The following is a 22,771-nucleotide window of genomic DNA, read 5'->3' as shown; positions in this document are numbered from 1 at the left end:
AACGTACCTAGCGTTCCAGGAGCATTTTGTCTTGACATTTTTTTGGCAGGACATCTCAAGATTGAAACATTGCATACATTTTTACAATTATCTTGAAACTGATTACATTTTAGCCAATAATTAAAAGTTTTTTTAATTTGTTGTGCAATTTGTCACTACAAATCGTTGGAGAACATACTTATTTTTGTGTACATATCTATTTCACAGTGTGTGTTTACCGTATGCTACTACTTGCATTGCACTAGGAGTCTTAAAAATTCTGAAAATTAAAATAAATTATGCCATAATGTTCATTAAAAAAATATGTTATCGTACATTAGTGTAATATCGATATATTTTGTATGCTTAGATATGCAATTATAATCATTAGATCAAAATATAAAATAATAATAATGGTCTACTAATCATTATTAGCATAGCCGCCTAGGAATCTATGTGTATGTGTATGTGTATGTGTATGTGTATGTGTATGTGTATGTGTATGTGTATGTGTATGTGTATGTGTATGTGTATGTGTATGTGTATGTGTATGTCAAAAATATTTTCCATAATTAAATTCCTCATTAAAATTTTTATTTTCTCGTCAGTTTTCAGCTCCAAGTTAGAATCGCGTATGTCAAAAATATTTTCCATAATTAAATTCCTCATTAAAATTTTTATTTTCTCGTCAGTTTTCAGCTCCAAGTTAGAATCGCGTTAATTTTCGATGAAATTAAATAACAGCGCCTGATTTCCACCAAGAAATACAATGGAGTACGATTTTAGAAAACGGAACCCGCCCCAGTATGATTCCAACACGCCGCCGTACGGCAGGGCTCCCTCCTCTTCTCATCCGGCCTACGGTCAACAGTCCTTACTATACCCTAAGATCGGCAGCGCCGACCCTCATTCAGGCGCGCAGCATGTTCGCAACCCTCCGTTTCACCATGCGCCGCCTCCACCTTCTAATCGTAAGTCGCCGTTTCATTTTCCCCTTATATGTGTGTTTAGTTGCTTAGGATTCTTCGGCTACGATTGATTTCTGCTACCGTTGGGCTAATTTGCAGCTGGGATCGGGATTAGGGTTGCGATCAAACCTGAATACAGAATCACTCCGCCGGTATATCTCTTTATTTTTGCTTTAGATTTCAAAATTGTCGTTTATTTGCCTGGATTTGAAAATTGATTAATTTGATCGTTGTAGCCTCCGTTGCTGCCACATCTGGGTGAAATTCCGCGCAGCAATTTCCACTTGGATTTCGACTTTGAAAGGAATGTGCTGACGGAAGCAGTTAAGGAAAACCCCAACTGGGCTAGGCTTGGAATCGACAATTCTCTACCAAAGGCAACTGAGCCAACACCATCTTATGTACGTGCTCACTTCCCTTTCAATGTGTGTGCTTGTGCCTGCTTATCAATCCAGAGTGTGCCTCTTGTTGAATTTGGCTGGTGATATTCGGCTTTTGAATTCAGGGTGCGGCTGCAGATCCAGTGGTGAGCAAATATATAGCAGCTGGTCTCAGCAGAGAGGCTGTGCCGCTTGCAGTTGCAAATTATGGAGACAATCCCTCCAAGGTAATATCTCTCTTTCTTCGTTTCATAGTCTTGAAAATGATGTGTTCGATCAGTATATCTTGTTGTCTGCGTTATTGCAGAAACCTACTATGAACTACCACTCTTTTGGTGTTGCATGTATAATTTTAATGTGAGATAGGATTTCTTACCATAATAGTATGTATTATCAACCCACGATTAAACAGAACCTATATAACTCAACTTGTCACAGGTTAAGGAATTCACCAATGGATTTACTCTACTACGAGAAATGGGATTCCCGTCGAACAATGTAGCTGAGGCCTTAATTATGTATGACAACGACACAGACAAGGCATTGGCTCAACTTATCAATGCTCCATCCTGAATAATGCTACTCCATATCAGAATATTGCAAGTGTTGTTTGATACGAAATCAGTTAGCATCATGTATTGATTGTCGTTCGTTGTAAAGAGTGAAATTCTATGATTGTATACACATTTGTATGCCCCTTTATAGCAATTACCATTTTCTTTCCTCTTTCTTTCTGTGCTTCATTCCAACATCAGTTTAGTGCACTTACGTTCATGATGAATACAAACTTGTATAGAATATACAACATCATTTGCATACAACTACAAAATAATTCACTGTGGATCACAAGATACAAACTGCCAGGTTACAAATTGAATATATTGTCGCTACTAAATATAGATGTATTAAAGTGCCTTGTATTTAGGTCACCGCCTTCGAGAGCAGAACTGAAACGGTCGAGCCACTGAACCGGGCTTGGGTTTTCAGTCTCTTCGACCCATTCTGAAGTCATGTCAATGTCATCCAGCTGAAGGGAATCTGCTTCCGACGAACTCGATTTCAAGGATTTGTCTAGTTTGAGGTTGTAATAAATGTAGAGTAGGTCGTTCAGTGTTTCCTTATCAATCTTGTTGCGCTTCTCTGAATGGATTTGTTGAAATGTGCTCCACTGCCTCTCAGAAGTCGACGTACTGCACACTTGGCTCAGTACTCGAATCGCCACCTGCTGCAGCGTTGGAGCTGCATCGCCAAATTGTTCCCACCATATCCCTGCAACGCCATTCACCATATATTTAACTCTAGAAAATCTACCTCAAGTCAGAGCTTGCACAGTTATACTGATACAGAGCATTATTTGAAAAACTTAACAATTCCCACCCTATATATGAATTGAACGCAAGTGATATATGCAAGAACAAATCACGTGAATTTACCAGGTGAAACGCTATCAATGGCCTCCTTTGCAAGGTTGCAGCCAAACATCCCCTTACCCCTTGAAAAGAGCAGAATCTGGTTGGTTAAATCATGCCTATGATCAGGTGTGGGAAGAAGCTTCTCCAGAACTGTATAAAAGTCTTCCTTAATGGCTGGAAAAAATTTGATCTCTGGATTATATTGGATGCTTGGGTTCAGAAAAGCTGCCGCAGAATGTAGAGGAGAGTGAAGGTTGTTCTGCCAGTGCTTATCTACAATATCCAAAAAAGTCTTGCATTTTATCTCATCCATAATGTAGTATGTCCGAATCGACTCTTTTGCCCTAGTCATCAATTCATAAATGAACCCCACTGCAGGCTTCCCTCCCGACACTTCCCTCATTACTTTCAAAAATGGCTCGGACACAGCAACACTTTCTTCTGCTGCTTTCCAAAATTCATTATCATCAAGAATGCTGACACAAGTTGCTGCCTGAGGCTTGTTTGATAAAGCTGATCCTGTTGAAAACTCCGGACTATTGAACATATGTTTCAACCTTGACTTCTGTTTCAACATGGATTGTAAAGAGAGAAAATTGGACACAGACTTAGTGATGCCACTCCTGATGATGTCATGTCCTCCTGTAAACATCCTCATCATGGCAAGCATTGATGAATTATTGTATATATACTTTGAAACAGCCTGTGCCTGTAAAATACACCTACTAACCCAATCTACGTTGCAGAACTCCTCCAAAATCCCATTCATGCATTGTGAAGCACAAGGGGTGACGAAAATAGAGCCATAATTCTGCAGGATATGGTTTGCTAAGCCAGGGCAGTTGAGCTCATTATCTATGATAACTTGAACTACATTCTCAGGACCAAAATCTTGAATGATTGAGTCGAACAAATCAGAGAGGTACTTTATATTTTTATAATACGAAGATGCATCAACAGATTTGTGGAAGAAGGTTCTTGAAGGGGATGAAACTAAGAAATTGATTAGAGCCCTTGATTTGTTATCTGTCCATGTTTCTGCAATAACAGTGCAGCCAGTCATAGCCCATTCTCTTTCAATATCTTTTGATTGTAAACTTACTTCAGACTTAATATTCTCCAACCATGTCGTCTTCAAAGTATCTGCTGATGGTCCTATAAATCCTACACCACACTTCCTTACTGCATCAATCATCTGCTGATAAGATGAAGAACGAGCTATGCTGAAGTCCAGTCTATTTTCAAAGAAGAAGAGAGCTATACTTCTCTCAGCATTTTCATGGTCACTTCTAGAAGTAGAACCCGATGTAGTGCTGGATGAGAAGAATTTACCAGTTACAGGTGCTGCTTCAACAGACATTAGAGACTTCCCCGTGGAATTACTTACAGCAAGAGGAGATTTAAATTCAGGTAACATTTGCTTCTTAACAGTCAAGGTTTCCTTACTGTCATCCTTTGATGCAAGAATTTCCCTCACCTTATCTGTCACATCATCCCTCACTTTTGTGCACGGATTCACACCTTTACTCGGAAGTCTAGATAAATGATGCTTCAACCTGCTGATTCCACCATTAAGAATTCTGTCACAGAATTTGCATCGCACCTTATTTCCTTCCAACCTATCAGCATATTCCCAGCAAATATCCTTCTCCCGAACCATCGAGACAACTATCAAACAAATTTCATACTCTACACGCCTACGTAATCATATGTTCTTTCAAAGACATGTTTACTGACCAGCATTGTATTCTTTCAGTTGAGGAAATCCTTCATGGCAAGACATAGACTGCGAAACTACATAAAATCCAATCAGATTTTTACATGTATTCAGGAAATGCCTAGTAATGCTCATATTAGACACACTAAAATTTATAAACATTCATTGCACTTCTCATTTGGGCAATTGCAATCAAGATAAGTTCATTTGAACAATTGATATAATGATTTCATTAAGCTTGTCACATACCATGTCAATAATCCAAAACTAGCAGAATGAAACAGTTAAAAACAGAGTGTTCAACCATAGCATAAATTGTGTATACAAAACCAATAATTCGTTCTGCAATAAAATATAGGAAGAGGATCCCTCTCAAAACAGACTTAACAGAGAAGTCTAACTAAGGAACATGGTTAAAATCAATGACTGTACAAGCAAATAAGCTTCTTAGTACTAAAATTTCATACTAAATTTTTTTCTTATTAAACATTCATCTGACTTAAAAATCCATCTAACCACTATCTTCTCCGTTTATTTTTTCCCAATCCAACCGAATTTAATTAGTCAAGTTTCAGATATAGGTATCAACAAATATTCAATCGATTATGCATAACCAATCATAGTTTAGTTGCAAGCTGCTTGCATGAACCAATCATACTTTAGCTGATCGTACGATTCACGCTTCTATCCATTGTTTTGCGGTACGAAAAACAGTTTATAATAGATAGATAGATAGATAGACAGAGAGATGAAGATAAAGTGAAATCGGAGAAGACGAGAACTTACAAGCAGAGAAGTTTCGCAGATCTGCAGAGACAACTCGCCTTATTTCTCGCGATATTTTGATACTCAGCTGCCGATTTTTTGTTTTTCTTTCTCACCTACGCTACGAGACTTATCTTTTGCTTTTTGGGCTGATTTTACATTTTCTAAATTCTAGACGGAGTTTGATGACGATATATCGCGGCTTTATCTATATATACGTGCTTAGCATTTATATTTAACACTTTGGAAAGATTGCGCGAAATTTTGTAATATCAATTTCAGTCGAAAAAATATTTTACTCGTGCACGGTGCATGATAATTAAATTTGCCAATTTTTATGCTAAACTATTATATACTCAAATAGAACCATTTATAGAGACGACTTTTTGTCACTATTTATTTTAATATTTATATACTATTACTAATGTTAATTATGATCAACATTCAACAATTGTATAAAACGGATTATTTATCACAAAAAGATTGACTATCCGTGATAAGCGCCATATATTCATAAGACAAAAACATTGTTAAAATCTAAAAATATAGCAAACCAAACACGGACTATAATTTAATTTATCTGTAAAAATTAGGGTTTAATTTAACGGTAAAATTTAAATAAGCACAAATTAATTTCTTGTTTTGTGAAAAAAAAACAACCATTAATTTATGTCGATTGAAATCTGAGTTTTAGTAACGGTAATTGGATCTTTCATGGCTCAACATAATTAGAGCATCTGTAACGCAAGGGGCCGGGCCGCATCTCGCGAGTCCCGGCCCGTCCCGGGCGTTGCACGGAGGAGAGTCACGGCCCAGGCCCGTCACGGGGCCGCGTTCCCGGCCTGTCGCGCGTCCCGCGTCCCGGCCTGGGACGGCGTTGCACGGTGACGGGCCGCAACCAATTTTTTTTTTAATTCAAAATTTTTTTCTATAAATACTACTCCATTTTCATACACATTCAACTTCATATTCAACTTCAAATCTCTTCCTAGAATTCGAAAAAATGCCTCCACGTCAAAGAATATTCGAAGATCAAATGTCCCGGTCGTTAGCAGAGGCGCTACCGGCAATCCAAGAAGAAATCAACAACGAAGTTGAACGCTACCAAGCTGTTATTCAAGCTTGGAACGAACAACAAACCCGGGTACCACGTACCCGGATGTATATTCACCGAGACCGTGAACAAGCTGCCTTGCGGCTTTTCACGGATTATTTCTCTAGAGATCCGCGTTTGGACTCGCACCAATGTTTTCCAGAATTGACGTTATGTTTTTATGTATTTTATTTTCAGTTTTAAAATTTCTATGTTGTAATTTTGCAGTATTCGATGAAATTAAATTTTCCGTGTTATAAATTTCCAGCATTTTTTATTTTACGAGTTAAATAGGTTGGAGTTGTGAATAGTGTCATTTATTAGTTGCGGCCCGGGCCGCAACCTGCAGGGCTACAGCAGTTGGGGCCTGGGCCGCAACTGTAGAGGAATGATGACGTGGAGGGGACTTGAGGCCGGAAATGGGGACGGGGTTAATGATGCCCTTACACTCATAAGTTTGAAAGAAAAAACACTCATAACCATCGTCCAAGTTTTATTACCAACAATACATAAATAGTTAAATTTGATCTCCATAATAATTACTAAAACTTACTTCTTTCCAAAAAATAAATATAATACTCCATCATTAATTTGCAGTTCTCGAAACACATATAGTACTTTCTTCGTCCGCGCCGTTCACCATTACTTATAATTAATTTTCTTTTTAGCGTGTCCGTCAATATTTATTACACTTATTTTTTTATTATTTTTAATAATAAATTTCACATTCTATTTACAATTTATTATAAAAATTAATTTATAAGAATATAACTCACATCTCATTAACTTTTTTCATTAATATTTTTTTATATTTTTAAAAATCTAAATCAGATCAATATTTGACAATTAGATAAAATAGCACTACCATTTGAATTTTAAATGATTAAAGAAATTAACTCCGTTTGTTAATAATAGCCTTATCGAGGGTCTTCAATAAAACAGTTAAAAGAAAAAATATTTTAACAATTATGTCATCCAAATAAGAGCCTAATTAAGAGCCTAATCAGTAATCAGTTTTCCTGATCTGATTAGTAGTATCATTATCAGGTTCTCTCTATAGTAGATTTTTAAAATTATTCAAAATTGAATAAATCTAATTACAGAAAAGCGTGATTAAATCACCCAAAATGAGAATATTCTAACATTATTACGAGAAGACATTCAACTTTAACACTTCCTATTTTGACATATTTCATCATAAATATAACAGTAACACCTTCTTGCTTTCTGAGTAGCCGTCCAAATCAAGCAATTTTCTTCTAGATTTTGCGCTATAGCACGTGCAGATCCCACTCTTCCAGTGCCAATTAAATTCAGATGAGAAAAAAAGTAATAAACAAGAAAAAAGAAAACATCTGCTGAACTTACTTTTCCAATCATTAATTTCTCTCAAGCAAGAAAAATATCCCTTTCCATTCATCACATTTCCACCAACCAACCTCTGTCTCAATCTGTGTTTGGATTCTTCTTACTTGTTTGCATGTTTTGTCTCTGCTCTTTTTTTCCCATTTGGAATTTCTGTCAGTGAAACTGCGACTGCTGGGTTTTGTTTCCATCACAATTCTTGGTTGTTGGGCAGCTGAGTTTGGAAGTTTCTGATCTCTGTATCAGAGGTGAGTGCTTTTTCCTGCTGAATTCATGAGGCTTATTAATATTATTATTTTGGATTTGGTTGCAATGTTATTGGTTGATGCATGATAGTTTAGAATGATGCTATGAAACAGTGAGGATTTAAAAAAGCCCAGGAATAAATTATTGAAATTGGGATTGTTGGTAAATAGAAAGGGGATGTTGTTTGAAAATGCAGAGTCAAATTAGTCAATGAAGGTGGGAGGAAAAAGGCCTCTCCATTAGCCTCAAATTTTGTTTCTTTTGTGTTTGAAAACTATTGGATTTGGTTGTTTACCTAACATTGTTTACCTAGTCATTGATAAGTAGTAAATTTAAAATGATCACTGTTTCTCCTTAATACTTAAGCTTGTTTTGTTTTTTCATGATTTGTAGTGATTATTTATCCACAGGGCTTTATTTTAAGTTCTTGGCTGAAGAGATGGGAATCAAGTTGATCCTTTCAGCAGTGCTACTATGTGGTACTCTCATGTTATTAGCAAGTGCAGAGCCTGTTAAGGATAAATCCGCTTTGCTCGATTTCATTCGATACATGAACTATTCGAGGAGTTTGAATTGGGATGGGAGAACTTCTGCTTGCACTAGCTGGATTGGAATCACTTGCAATCATGATAGTTCAAGAGTCATAGCTGTTAAGTTACCTTCTGTTGGATTCAAAGACAGAGTTCCTACGAACACTCTTGGCCGACTATCCGCCCTTCAGATCTTGAGTTTGAGATCTAATGGTATAAGTGGTCCTTTCCCTTCTGATATTTTAAAGCTCAGGAATCTGTCTAGTCTTTATCTCGAGTCGAATGATTTTGAGGGTGGTCCATTGCCATTGGACCTATGTTGAACTTGTCGAATAATAGGTTTAATGGGAGGATCCCGTCTTCAATCTCGAAGCTGACTCATTTGGTAGCTTTGGATCTCGCTAATAACTCTCTCTCCGGTGATGTTCCTGATCTCAACATCCAAACTCTGCAAGTGTTGGATCTATCCAACAACAATCTCACTGGAAACGTGTCTCGATATCTAGAAAGATTTCCTAGATCAGCCTTTTCGGGCAACAATCTTTCGTTGCAACCATCTTCTGATTCTTCACCTAAACCTTCATAACAGAGGCACTCACTTAAATTCAGCAGAGTCTGCAATTCTTGCAATTGTCATTGGCAGTAGTGCGGCGGCCGTTGTGGCACTCGCCTTGCTGTTGGTTGTCACCAACAGATGGAAGAAAGGCAGCGAGAGTGGGGCGTCACAGAAGACAGAGAAATCAGCAAGGGGGATGAGTTCGCAGCACACGCAGGAAGGGGATGGGAGGATGATATTTTTTGAGGACTGTAATCTTGTTTTTGAGCTTGAGGACGGCCTCAGGGGAGGTGCTCGGGAAGGGGACGTTTGGGACTACGTACAAGGCGGCTCTAGAGGATGCGACTACAGTTGCAGTCAAGAGATTGAAGGAAGTCATTGTTGGGAGGAAGGATTTTGAGCAGCAGATGGAGGTTGTTGGGAACATTAGGCACCCGAACGTGGCTCCTTTATTACTACTCCAAGGACGAAAAGCTTATGGTGTATGATTTCTATAATCAGGGAAGCGTCTGTTACAACTTATTCATTGATCATTTTTCTGTGTGTTGTTTGTATTATTTCGCATCTGTGATTCAGCCTCTCGTGATTTAGCAGAGTTTCATTCTTTATTGTGTATGTCCACTCTTCTGTGATGTGTCATTCTTAAGTATGTTTTTTGTATTGCTAGTTGCTTTGGTAGATTATTGCCTTCTTTTTTTCTAGGTTATTGCCTCCATTAATGATGCTAAAATGTCTTCAAATGGAGATAAATACAGTATAAGTATAGCATGAGTTTTGATCTTGTTAATCAATCTTTATCAAACAATTCAGATTGGCCTCAAATTTGATGCGTTTTGCCATATTTTTGCAGCAAAAAGAGGCGAAAACCGGTCTCCACTAGACTGGGAAACAAGGTTAATTTCCCAACACGAGGCATTGCTCACATCCACTCGCTATGTGGGGGGGAGCTCGTTCACGGAAACATAAAATCATCAAATATTTTCCTCAACAGTACGGCTGCGTGAGTGATCTAGGGCTAGCAACGCTGATGAATCCGGCCTCAGCACCCATGGTGCGTTCGGGGTATCGTGACCCAGAGGTGATGGACTCAAGGAAGGCATTGCAAGCATCCGATGTGTATGGTTACGGGGTTTTCTTGCTGGAGCTTCTCACGGGCAAGTCCCCTGTCCACACCTCGGGTGGGGAGGAGTGGACGGGTGAGGTGTTCCACGTGGAGCTCCTGAGGTACCCAAACTTGGAGGAGGAGATGTTGTCGATGTTGCAAATAGGGTTGAGCTGCGTTGCCACACGGAATAGCTCGCATGGCGGGACTAGGTCTTCGAGTCCTAATATCACACCACGTGTGAATGAGATTGGATCCTAGCTAGATTCTTGGCAATGTGATTTAGTTCTAAGAATTGTTATTGATTATGGTTTTGTATGCTAAGAATTGTTATTTGTCCCATTAATTTGTCAATAGGGAGTCATTTTTTTTGTTTTTTCTACGGAACCATACTGAATATAAATCTATATTATAGCTACAATAAAAATTTTGTAAGACATGTACTAAAAAATTATACTACCTCTGTCCCGCATCAAGTGTCACATTTACTTTTCTGTACTCATTTTATAAATATGATAATAAATAGTTAAAGTTGAGAAATAGTAAAATAAAAGAGAAAATAAGGTATAGAAGAGTCTTCTTTACATTATTCTCTCTTTTATTTTACTATTTCTTCACTTTAACTATTTATCATCATTTTTACAAAACGAGTGCAGAAAAATAAATGTGACAGTTAATGCAGGATGGAGATAGTATAAAATTTGAATTTAGTGTAAGATCATGTCTAATGATACACTAAAATCCAAAATCAAGTAGACAATTATCTCCATTAGTACTTTATATTTACACTAAAACAAACCTAACTCACCTTTTCAAATTGTTTGACTAAAAAAATACTATAATATAAAGAATATTTTTTAAGTTTGAGTTTAATGTAAATAGTTTGAGTAAAATTACTATTTGATGTAATACTGTTTATACTAAATTGAGTTCAAATTTAGTATAAATGATTGGAATAAAATAACTTTTTATTTAATATATTTAAAATAGGTTTAAATTTAATGGTAATGATTTGAGACAATACTATTACTCTCTCCGTATTCAAAAAATAGAAATATTTGAAATGACACGAGTTTTAATGCACAATTAGTAAAATAAGTGGGAAAAATTAGTAAAGTAAGAAAAATGAAAATAAAAATGAGTAAAGTAAGAGAGATGAAGAGAAAAGATAGAGATAGTAGAGTATGGGTTCCATGTCCTAAAATAGAAAGATTTTAATGTTTCTATTTTTAAAGTTCAGCTTAATATGGAAATAGTTGTTATTTTTTAAAAAAGGAGGAATTATAATTTATAAGAAAAAAAGTGAGAGGTGAACAATAAAATGTTATTAAAATGGTATTAAAGAAAAAAAAGGAAAAGGAAATTACATTCAATTTAAAACTCATCAGTGAAAAGTAAAAACAGAAAAGGAAATTACGACCCAAACCAGATTAGCCCTTTTATCCGCTGCCGCTGCTGCGCCATCACCTCTCACCCGCTGCGCCGCCCGCCTCCTCTGCTCTGCTGCCGAGTGCCGTACCCCCCCCGAGCCCGCCCTCGTCCCGCAGCTCGCCGATAGTTATCAGCTAAAGCGCTGCTGCCCAGCCTGCTGTGTCCGCCGACCCTTCAGGCCGATTGAGGTTAACTGATTGTGATTTTTTCTGATCTTTCTGTGGTTTAATTTCAAGCTGTTTACTTGAGGGAAATTGGGGGATTCATGAATTGTAGTTAGCGCTTAAAACTGAAAGGAAAAAAATCAGAAAATATCGGGTAATTACCGTAGTCGGTTTGTTATTGGTTACTGTAAAACCAAGACTTACACGATCTAGGATCCAGCTACGGGATTGTAAACTGCAAGAATATTTTCGTAAATCTGTTTCCTTTATAATTTCATGTCGGATTTGACGGTGACTTGACCTTTTTTTTTTTGTTGCAAAGCCATTTGTTTTGATTCTAATTTGGTGCTAGGTTAGCCCTAAATTAAACTGAATTGGACCTTATGAATTGATGCCCCCGGATTTGTTGACTGGTTGATTGGTGGTTCATTTGGGAATTAGTTGTTTGAGAACTGATGTTTAATTTGTTATATTTGACAAGGCCATAGCCCACTGAAATTAGTATGTTGATTGTATGAAAGTATTTGGTTCTCGTCATTATTCTTTTGTACGATTAGTTATTTGCTAATTAAACTTCATTTGTTGGTTTCAATCTGTGGTTGATTAGCCATTGTTGAAATGGGTAAGAAGAAATCAGATGAGTCTGCCGCTGGTACAAAATCCAAGCAGGGGGCTAAGGAGAAGTTCTCGGTGACTGAATTACTCGCGAGCATGGATGCAAAACCTGATAAACCGAAGAAAGCAAGCGCCTCCACTAGTAAACCCAAGCCAAAAGCTGCTCCTAAAACCTCGTCTTATATTGATGGTATAGATCTTCCTTCATCTGATGAAGAGGAAGATGTTTTGGGCTCAGATGAAGAGGCGCATCTTAATGAAGTAAACAGCCGCAGAAATATTGCAAAGCCTATTGACACGGGTCTAACTGACAAAGAGTTAAAGAAGCGTGGAAAGAAAGATGTGCTTGTAGCTCAGGCTGCAGAGGTAGCCAAAAAGGAGGCACTGAAGGATGACCGTGATGCTTTTACTGTTGTAATTGGTAGCCGGGCGTCGGTACTTGATGGAGAAAATGATGCTGATGCCAATGTGAAAGATATAACAGTTGAAAACTTCTCTGTTGCTGCTCGGGGGAAAGAACTCTTGAAGAATACTTCAGTGAAAATCTCCCATGGGAAGAGATATGGGTTGGTAGGGCCCAATGGAATGGGTAAATCTACCCTGTTAAAGCTTCTTGCTTGGAGAAAGATACCTGTGCCCAAAAATATTGATGTACTTTTGGTCGAACAAGAGGTCGTTGGTGATGATAGAACAGCTCTTGAAGCTGTTGTTTCAGCCAACGAAGAACTTGTCAAACTTCGACAAGAAGTTGCTTCTTTGCAGGATGCCTCGACTATGTCCACTGGTGACGGTGATGAAGAAGATGATGATGAAGGGAATGATGTGGCAGAGAAGCTGACTGAACTGTATGAGAAGTTGCAGTTAATGGGATCCGATGCTGCTGAGGCTCAAGCTTCTAAAATTCTTGCTGGGTTGGGTTTTACTAAAGATATGCAGGGTCGAGCAACACGGTCCTTTAGTGGTGGTTGGAGAATGAGAATTTCATTAGCCAGAGCACTTTTTGTTCAGCCTACTTTGTTGCTATTGGATGAGCCTACAAATCATCTGGACCTCAGGGCTGTTCTCTGGTTGGAAGAATACTTATGCAGGTGGAAGAAAACTCTTATTGTTGTCTCACACGACAGGGATTTTCTTAATACTGTTTGCAACGAGATTATTCATCTCCATGATTTGAAGCTTCACCTGTATCGTGGAAATTTTGATGATTTCGAAGGTGGATATGAGCAGCGTCGCAAAGAGGCAAATAAGAAGAGTGAGGCTTATGAAAAGCAGCTGAGAAATGCCAAGAGATCTGGCAGTCGAACTCAGCAGGAGAAGGTCAAGGATCGAGCCAAATTTAATGCTGCCAAGGAAGCCTCAAAGAGCAAGAGTAAAGGTAAGGTTGATGAGGATGAGCCTGTACCAGAGGCACCACGGAAATGGAAAGATTACACAGTGGAGTTCCATTTCCCTGAGCCTACCGAGCTAACACCACCACTTATGCAACTACTGGAAGTTAGCTTTAGCTATCCAAATCGTGAGGATTTCAGGCTGTCTAATGTTGATGTGGGCATTGATATGGGGACTCGTGTAGCAATTGTCGGACCCAATGGAGCTGGAAAATCAACCTTGCTCAACCTTCTCGCTGGAGATTTGGTTCCAACTGAGGGTGAGGTGAGGAGAAGTCAGAAATTGAGGATAGGTAGATACTCGCAGCACTTTGTGGATCTCCTGACAATGGATGAAACACCAGTTCAGTATCTGCTTCGCCTACATCCAGAACAAGAAGGACTCAGCAAGCAGGAGGCTGTCCGGGCAAAGCTGGGCAAGTTCGGACTTCCCAGCCACAACCATCTAACTCCTATTGCAAAACTATCTGGTGGGCAGAAGGCGCGCGTGGTTTTCACTTCCATATCCATGTCTAAGCCGCACATTCTTCTGTTGGATGAGCCGACCAACCATTTAGACATGCAAAGTATAGATGCATTGGCAGATGCGCTTGATGAGTTCACTGGAGGCGTTGTTCTTGTGAGCCACGACTCGAGGCTTATATCACGTGTCTGTCAGGATGAAGAAAAGAGCCAGATATGGGTGGTCGAAAACGGAACTGTTGAGGCTTTCCCTGATTCATTTGAAGATTACAAGGATGAGCTTGTCAAGGAAATCAGAGCCGAGGTTGACGATTGATTGGTTCGCAATAGATTCGAGTTATTTAAACAAAAGACCATATTTTTACTTTCATGATTTGCGTTTATTTGGTGAAAATAGTAATAGTGAGTTTTTTTTGACACTGTAAGAGGAGCTTGATCATTTTGAGGCTACAGATATGACCTGATTACATTTACTTGTAATTTTACTATATTTTCAAAATTTCGGTTAGTGGTTAATCAAAAGTATTAAATTGCACCATTCTATTATATCGAATTATTTTATTGATATTAAACATTGCAATTAATATTTACAGTTAGAATAATACTCCTCAATGGAATCACAGTAAAAGAAACCCCACAATCCAATAAGAGGAGTATTATTGTAACAATGATAATGTCACAATGACTGCATATACGTAGAACATTAAAAATCGTTATCCAACTCCAGTAAGATTCCAGCGAGAATCCCCACTTAGCCCACTATAAGAGCATCAGCATCGCCGTCTCGATGCCGGCTCGGTCTCGTCTCAATCATTATCCAAATCATTATCCAACTCTAGTAAGATTCCAGCGGGAATCCCAACTTGAGCCCACTATAAGAGCATCTGCATTGCCGTCTCGATGCGGGCTCGGTCTCGTCTCGGCGAGACGAGACGGCGATGCGGGTTCTCCGTCTCGTCCCGTGTCCCTCCGCCAAGAGGAGGTTGGAGAGCTGGCTCGCCACGCGCGTTGGCCACGTAGCGAGCTCCCGTGCGGCCATGACGCCCACTCGCCGGCCTGCGAGTGAGCGTCATTTATATCCGTTGAAAAATGTTTTTTTTTTAAATTTCCGAAAAAATTCAAAAAAAAGTTCCCCAAAAATACTAGCCGTTTATAGCCATTTTTTCCAATATTTTAAATTTTTTCTATTTTTAAGCCCCCAATCACTTCTATAAATATCAAATCATTCCCACAAATTATCTACCATGAAAAAACTCTCTATATTAGGATTTCAATTATGTACTTATCGTATTTTCGGATGTTGTAATTTTCGTGATTTTTAATGATTTTATGAATTATTAGTATTAATTTAATATTTCAATGAAATATTAATTGAATTTGTTGAAAATAAAAATAAAAAAATGAAATTGAATGAATAGTTAAAGGATGAGATGGTTAAGAGATGGAGGGTTGCCGATGTTGTCTCCTAGTTAAGAGATGAGGTAAAAAGTGCAGGGGTGTATTGAGGATGAACCTTATAAAATATAGTTATATCATCACCAGAATAAACAGTGCACATAAAGTTAATTTCACCAGATATTAAAAACCTAAAAGCAAAGAAAATCTCATTAATTTAGAATCTGTACTTATTATCAAGCAACGATTAATGAGTACTTGCGTTATTACTGAAAAAGTAAACTTTATTTGAAAAAGAAAAAAGGGAAATTATAAATGTGTAAATATTCATCGATTAGATTCTCAACCATCCCTATAAAATCATCTCCTCACTCGACAAACATTTTATCTGCAATTTCATTTTCGTCGTCCACTTTCTGTGAAATAGTAATAAAACTTTCCCCTCGAATTTCGCAGGCAGGAGGATCCAATCTTTGTATCAGGTACAATTTCAACCACTCTCTCTCTAATTCTATCTATCTTTCTAAGAAAATTTAGATCTGGCTTATTTTTGGCCGATCACAGGAATCGCTTATGGCTTCAAAGCGGATCTTGAAGGAGCTCAAGGATCTCCAAAAGGATCCTCCTACCTCTTGCAGTGCTGGTACGTGTTCCTACATTTCAAGAAAACTTTAATCGGAAACTCGTCAATAAAGATTTGATTTTTAATTTCTGTATGTGAATGTGATTTTTATTTTTATCCTGCTTTTGTATTGGGTTCTAGTAATTTGTTTGAGGTTTTTCTGCGTGCCTATATAATTAATCTGAGGAATTTTCTTTCCTGTTGTTATTAGGGGATTTTGATGGTTTTATAAAGGCGATTTTGGTGGTTTACTTGATTTTGTTTTCAGTTTTGAGTTGGGTTAAAAATCCATTTTGTTGAAGAAAAAGCTGGGATTGTAATGTATCTTGCTGGATATGATTTCTTCTTCGATTTTGACTGTGAAAAATTGACCCAAGTTTTGAAGTTTTTACCCTTGAGGGATGGGTGGGGCGTCTCTAAATAGAGATCTCTTGTGGTGAAGCTTTAAGAACCTGCAATAAAATGAAATTGTATGTGGAGGGCACATTATCTCTTCTGTCTGCACTGGAATGCTTGCATTTGAATTTTGAAGAGTGATAAGTTTAATTCAAAAAACTTACACTGATAACTGATTTGGGTGGGTTGAGGATCTTGGCCATGGCCATCCATACCTTGCCACATACAAGATAATCAAGTTCTTGACAAAGTTTTAATTTGATGAACTACTTTTTTGATCATCATGCAGTAGCTGGCACCATTTCTGATGAAATCCTTTAGTTTAGCATCTGATTTAGAGTATAACATGGCTAAATTCTTTAAAAAGCTGTGCGGGCGACATTTTGTATTCTTTTGCAAAATCTGTTCTTTGTATAGTCATATACTTATTCTTCATTGCTATTCACAAATTTCTTGTTCTAGGTTAGTTGTATGACTTGTATCGGAAATGGTAAAATGGTACCACAGAAGGTGGATCGGCATTGGGTTCCTCAGGCATTGAACTACCTATTTTCTCTAACATCCTTTCCATTATCCCTCTTTATTATTTTGCTAATGTTATGGTATTTTGTGCTTCTGCATTTTTCATGCTGACCCATTCAATGATTATTATGTATCATTTGTAGTCTTTACACTTGAAAATTCAAAGTCAACCCCAAGATTTCTAAATGTGTGGTTGCTTTTCCATTCTATGTAATTGGCAGGTCCTGTCGCTGAGGACATGTTTCATTGGCAAGCTACAATCATGGGTCCTCCAGATAGTCCATATGCAGGAGGGGTTTTCTTAGTTACCATTCATTTCCCACCAGACTACCCTTTCAAGCCTCCTAAGGTATTGATTTATTTCACCATCTCTTGACACTTGGAAGTGCCACATCTCATTCACCATCTCTTGACACTTGATCTTCCCTGTGATGCCTCTTTGCCAATTATGATTAGCTCATTTGACATATTCTGCTCAACGAAATCTGCAGGTTGCTTTCAGGACCAAAGTTTTCCACCCAAATATAAACAGCAACGGAAGCATATGTCTTGACATATTGAAGGAGCAGTGGAGCCCAGCCCTAACTATCTCCAAGGTTCATATGTTTTTATATCTAATCCAACACATCTCTTCCTCATTAGTCCAAACAAATTGCTGAAGAGTTTGTTTTTGCTTCAGGTGCTGCTTTCCATATGTTCTCTGCTGACAGACCCAAATCCCGATGATCCATTGGTTCCTGAGATTGCCCATATGTATAAAACTGACAGGACCAAGTATGAGACCACTGCAAGGAGCTGGTCTCAGAAATATGCCATGGGCTAACCTTAAATTTGTGTGGACGAATGTGGTTGGCCCTTTTACCTTTGAACATTTTACTTTTTACATTTTATGTATTAAATAGTGTAATCCATCTTTGAAGTCCTAAATATGGACTACATAGAGGTCCAAGAATTGCCCTAGAGTAAAAATGACCGGCACATTGTTTTCAAGCTGTTTGTATGTGTAGTTCATCTATCAAATGTTTTTTCTATAATTCATATCATGTGCTTGTTATCTCAACTCCTCCCATTATTGTTATTCCATTTGTTTGGCTGCAAACTTGTTTATGAATTTAAAAGATAGACAGTGACAGAAAATAAAATTTTATTTCATGTCTGAATGAATGGTCCCAGATATTGCATCTTTACATGGCTAGTCACCTATCTGGTCCATACTGAAGTCTGGATTCAGATTTCGTACAACATCCCGACCTGCAGCGTTGCGTTGGAAGGTGTCCGAACTGTTGAAAACGCAGGCATGCTATTCTTTTGCAGAAACCTATACATATAATCTATGGTGAACCGCGAGAGCATATCGCTCTTCTTGTTTGCCTTGAGAATAGTCCTTCCAGTAACAAACTCTATCCCTTTCTGCATCGAACTCCGAATCTTGTGCTTCTCACTGTTATCATCGGTCAGCTCAAGGAGCTTTGCGGCTATGTGATCTGTATATTTGGCTCCGTCGATGTCCTCTGCATCCTTGTACCCGAACTGGATCAAACACTGGTACACCCCGTTGCGCCCCAGCTTTCCCACATGGAGACGCTCCTCAGCTGAGACGGTTTTGATCGGCAGAGTCCTGATGGTGACGACGACCATGATCTCACGCACCGAGTTCATGTGGTGGATGTAGCGGCGGATGATGGGCGGAAGGCCGTGGACGAGATCGGTGAAGAACAAACAGACCCCTGGAGTCCGGTAGATGCTGGATAATGCCTCGTCGAGTTCTGTCACACTCATCTTGTTCTCGGCCTCGTACGTCGTCTTCTTGCTCCTTCCGTACGTCCACGACATCATCACGGTCATGAAGAGAACTGATATGGCGAACGGAACCCATCCCCCTTGCGGTATCTTCCTCAGCAAGGAAGTCATGAACGCGCCCTCCATCAAAACGTACGGCACCAAGAATCCCAACACGGCCACCACATTCGTCTTCCAAATCACCAGCATCACGAGACTCGTGAGAAACGTGGTGATCATCATGACCCATATCACCACCACGCCGTACGCATTGGCGAGCTCGACTCCGCCCTTGAATCCGACGACGAGCGCCACCGTGAGGATAAGTAGAATGGTGTTGATCTCAGGGGAGTAGACCTGGCCTTGGTGGTTGGAGGATGTGTGGATTATGTTGACCCTGGGGAAGCAGCCGAGCGCCAGCGACTGCTTCACGATGGAGAAGCATGCGGAGATCATAGACTGGCTTGCAACAACTGCAGCTAGCGTGGAGATAACGAACATCGGCCAGTAAACTGGATTCGGAAGAGAACTGTAATAGGCGTCGGTGATGTTCTCAGGGTGCTTCACTAGGTAAGCCGTTTCGCCTGCGTACGTCACTATGAGTGACGGATAAACCACCAAAGAGAAGCCCAACTACAAGACCATACCACACATATTAGATGATGAGAAATTCATGAAAGAATGGTTTTTCTTTACCTGAATAGCCCTTTTGTTGAAGTGCCCCAAATCTGTAAACATAGCCTCAGCTCCTATTACCATCAAAATTAATTATTAATTATTCCACCCTCCGTCCCGCTTTAGCAGTCCCAGTTACTTTTTAGCACTCGTTTTATAAAAATGATACTTCATCCGTTCCATAGTAATAGAGTCATTTTGCCATTTTGGAACGTTCCATAGTAATAGAGTTATTTCCATTTTTAGTAAAAGTCAACATATTTTTCCACACCTACTTTACTCTCTTTTACTTTTTTCTCTCTTTATCTCTCTACCTTTTTCATTTTCCACTTTATTCTCCATTTACTTAACTCACCTAATACAATTTTTCTTAATCTCCGTGCCGAAAAGAAACGCCTTCATTACTAAGGAACGGAGAGAGTAATAAATAGTTAAAGTGGAGAAATGGTAAAGTAAAATAACTGAGACTGCTAAAGCGGGACGGGGGAGTACATGTACATATTTTGATTGTAACTTGGGAAGTGTTTTGGATGTGTGAAAGAAACACAGACACACACCTGTGATGCTCAAGAAGACTGCTCCGAGGAGATCCCACGCAGTCTTGCCGTTGGCCATGAAGAACTTAACGATGTAGTGTGGCGACACGGCTTTGAGAATGGAGGGGTCATACTTGAAAATGTTGTAAACACCAATTGAAACATTGGTGGCAAACCAAATCAACATGATTGGAGAAAACAAGAAGCTGACTTTGCTAGTTCCACATCGTTGGAATACAAACAAGGCTACTAAAAGAACTACAGATATCCACACCACATGGTCTGAAATAAAACAAAACATTTTTTTTATCAAAAAAAGTTATTTTCTTGATTAAAGGAAGAATAGTTTTCTCCGCAAACCTTGTGTGATCTTGGATGATCGTGACTGGATTCCTTGAAGAGCTGAAAGAACTAATCACACAAAAATTATTAAATGAGATTTTCGTATGCATAATAATACTATGAAAATGAGTTGTTAATTAGTACCACAAGTTGCAGGGGTAAGAGCTCCATCTCCAATAACCATGCAGGTTCCGAGGAGGACGATGACGGTGAGGAAATTCTGAGCAGAAGAGCTTCTCTCGAGAAAATTCTTGGCCCTAGTGGAGAGAGGGCTGTGGCCCCCCCCGGTGTAATAAGCCATGGCAGAATCCGGTTGTAATTTGGTGTTGTGGATGGTGAATTTGGTGTTGAAGTGGATGTGTCGGCAGATGTAGGAATAGATGGCGAAGGTACCTCCTTCGCCATGATCGTTGGCATGTAGCACGATGAACACGTATTTGACCAACACGAGAGATGTGAGGGTCCATATAATGAGGCTTAGGGTTCCCAAAAGATCGTCTTCACTCAGGTTAGTGAAGCTGGTCGCGGAGAAAACGTTCACCGGAGAAGTTCCCAAGTCGCCGTACACTACTCCAAGAGATTGGTAGGCCAAAACCATGCTCTCCCAATTTGAATATACCTATAACCACAAAACACGGATGATGATGATGATGATGATGCTCATGTAAAGTAAATAATGTTTGAAATAATACCTTTTCTCTTTGGGGAGTTTGATAAGTTTTAGTGAAACTCATGGCTGTATCAATATCAGCTTCTACTTCGATCTGCCTGGCGATGTCTCCACCACCACCTTTGCATCCGCCATTTTCGGGGTCAGAGTTCATGATAATATACGACTTCTTGTTATGCCACAGACAGAAGAACCTCTTCTTGTTAAATAGAGCTAATTTTCATTTATTTTTTTGCCGATTCATTATGCATTACACTACACAACAAAGGATTTTCAGCCACAAACAACCATTTTCTGTAAATTTAGAGCAGGTAAAACGACCTCATTTATCCTACATTATCAATACGTCCAGCTAAAGTTAATAATTACAAATGCATCTGTTTTGCGTCTATTTTAATCATGTAATTTTCCTATATTTTCTTTAGCCAAAACATGCAAAATATATCCCAATGTTATTTCAATTCTATTTGAATTAACGACTTATTTATTCAAATTATAAGAAAAATATGAATGTCTATTTTCGGGTATAAAATTGCGGCCTGTGCGTATATAAAATAACATGGAATTACAAAAAAATATGCATGTCAATATATCAAAGTAGAAGTAAAATTAATGGCGAGAGTAATATATGTACCTTTAGCCTTCTTTATCTAAGTAGAAGAAATATACTTTCTTGGACATTCTTTCTTCTTGAAGGCATATAACGCGCGAAAGTAATTTGTAATATAGTACTCCATCCCCGGTCTCTGAAAATTTGTCACATTTTCCCATTTTCGTATGTCTCACAAATTTTGTCACATTTCATTTTTTTATCATTTTTTTGATAATGAGCCTCATATTCCACTAACCCATTATCACTCACATTTTATTATAAAACTAATACTTTAAAAGTATGACTCACTACCTACTAACTTTTTCAACTCATTTTCCATTACATTTCTTAAAACTCGTGCTCGGTCAAACTGTGATAAAATTTAAGGGATGGAGAGAGTAGTATATTTGTTTATTTTGCCCTTTCTTTATCCAGATAGAAAAATTCTACTCCATCCATCCCAAATTTTGTTACATTATTAGCCAAAAATGCTATTTTACTAAAATAGTATACATTATTAGCTAATTTACAGTACTAGACTAATAATCTACATTATTAGATGACATGTGACATTAATCTAACGGTTACATCACAAGAACCAATGACTGGGATTTGCTTTGATATTTGACAGAATTTCACTTATTGATTTGATCACGTCCCATACTATATATATGTAATGTCATCAAAGGGGCAATTACACTACAACTGAAAAATATTTAATAACATTTTAATGCAATTAAGGACGTTAATTGTGTCTCTAAATATACAACCAATGCTTCAATTAAAAAGCGTCTTCATTATTGATGTCCCAGCTAAAATTACGAGACGCAAATAAAAATACCCTATAAAGCAAAAGATTAAGATAATTCGTCATCAATTTAGATACTCTATCTTTTGGGTCCTAAAATTGTGGTTATTTTTCAAAAAAAATTCAACGCAAGTAATTGCGTCTCTATTTCCTTAGTTTATTTTTAGTGATACAACAAAAAATGTAATAATTATCACGTTAATTTTTGCCGGTAAGCGATATTTACATAACAAAATCTTTCCCATGATATATCATACTCCT

The 22,771-nt window shown here is 38.3% G+C and overlaps 5 protein-coding genes and 1 pseudogene across 7 annotated transcripts; 4 read left to right on the top strand and 2 right to left on the bottom strand.

Moving 5' to 3' along the window:
• The first annotated feature begins 627 nt into the window (after positions 1-627).
• Positions 628-2,057, top strand: LOC121750833. Its single transcript, XM_042145452.1, has 5 exons — positions 628-950; positions 1,047-1,099; positions 1,184-1,348; positions 1,453-1,554; positions 1,766-2,057. The coding sequence occupies exons 1-5, from the start codon at positions 749-751 to the stop codon at positions 1,898-1,900; spliced, it is 657 nt and encodes a 218-aa protein (XP_042001386.1). The 5' UTR covers positions 628-748; the 3' UTR covers positions 1,901-2,057.
• Positions 2,058-2,082: 25 nt separating this feature from the next.
• Positions 2,083-5,402, bottom strand: LOC121750832. 2 transcript variants are annotated; one of them, XM_042145450.1, is made up of 3 exons: positions 5,243-5,402; positions 2,761-4,533; positions 2,083-2,596 (listed from the first exon to the last, which is right to left on the bottom strand). In XM_042145450.1, exons 2-3 carry the CDS (start codon positions 4,397-4,399, stop codon positions 2,193-2,195), a joined length of 2,043 nt encoding a protein of 680 aa, XP_042001384.1. In that variant the 5' UTR covers positions 4,400-4,533; positions 5,243-5,402; the 3' UTR covers positions 2,083-2,192. The 2 variants fall into 2 exon arrangements, with proteins under 2 accessions (XP_042001384.1, XP_042001385.1); XM_042145451.1 differs by having other exon boundaries at positions 2,761-4,525.
• Positions 5,403-7,558: 2,156 nt separating this feature from the next.
• LOC121750458 lies at positions 7,559-10,455 on the top strand (annotated as a pseudogene).
• Positions 10,456-11,510: 1,055 nt separating this feature from the next.
• LOC121752503 (ABC transporter F family member 4-like) lies at positions 11,511-14,703 on the top strand. Its single transcript, XM_042147614.1, has 2 exons — positions 11,511-11,732; positions 12,316-14,703. Exon 2 carries the CDS (start codon positions 12,327-12,329, stop codon positions 14,487-14,489), a length of 2,163 nt encoding a protein of 720 aa, XP_042003548.1. The 5' UTR covers positions 11,511-11,732; positions 12,316-12,326; the 3' UTR covers positions 14,490-14,703.
• A 1,187-nt stretch (positions 14,704-15,890) lies between these two features.
• LOC121753035 (ubiquitin-conjugating enzyme E2-17 kDa-like) lies at positions 15,891-18,168 on the top strand. Its single transcript, XM_042148179.1, has 5 exons — positions 15,891-16,050; positions 16,133-16,211; positions 17,330-17,457; positions 17,600-17,704; positions 17,788-18,168. Exons 2-5 carry the CDS (start codon positions 16,142-16,144, stop codon positions 17,929-17,931), a joined length of 447 nt encoding a protein of 148 aa, XP_042004113.1. The 5' UTR covers positions 15,891-16,050; positions 16,133-16,141; the 3' UTR covers positions 17,932-18,168.
• A 138-nt stretch (positions 18,169-18,306) lies between these two features.
• Positions 18,307-21,284, bottom strand: LOC121753034 (potassium transporter 26-like). 2 transcript variants are annotated; one of them, XM_042148177.1, is made up of 6 exons: positions 21,133-21,284; positions 20,585-21,059; positions 20,459-20,509; positions 20,120-20,380; positions 19,584-19,636; positions 18,307-19,520 (listed from the first exon to the last, which is right to left on the bottom strand). In XM_042148177.1, the coding sequence occupies exons 1-6, from the start codon at positions 21,262-21,264 to the stop codon at positions 18,336-18,338; spliced, it is 2,157 nt and encodes a 718-aa protein (XP_042004111.1). In that variant the 5' UTR covers positions 21,265-21,284; the 3' UTR covers positions 18,307-18,335. The 2 variants fall into 2 exon arrangements, with proteins under 2 accessions (XP_042004111.1, XP_042004112.1); XM_042148178.1 differs by having other exon boundaries at positions 19,584-19,615.
• Between the last annotated feature and the right edge of the window lie 1,487 nt (positions 21,285-22,771).

The sequence above is a fragment of the Salvia splendens genome, chromosome 10 (genome assembly GCF_004379255.2).
Source record: "Salvia splendens isolate huo1 chromosome 10, SspV2, whole genome shotgun sequence".
Lineage (NCBI taxonomy): Eukaryota > Viridiplantae > Streptophyta > Magnoliopsida > Lamiales > Lamiaceae > Salvia > Salvia splendens.
The sequence above is the reverse complement of the archived record's forward strand: the minus strand, read 5'-3'. Positions and strand labels throughout refer to the sequence as shown.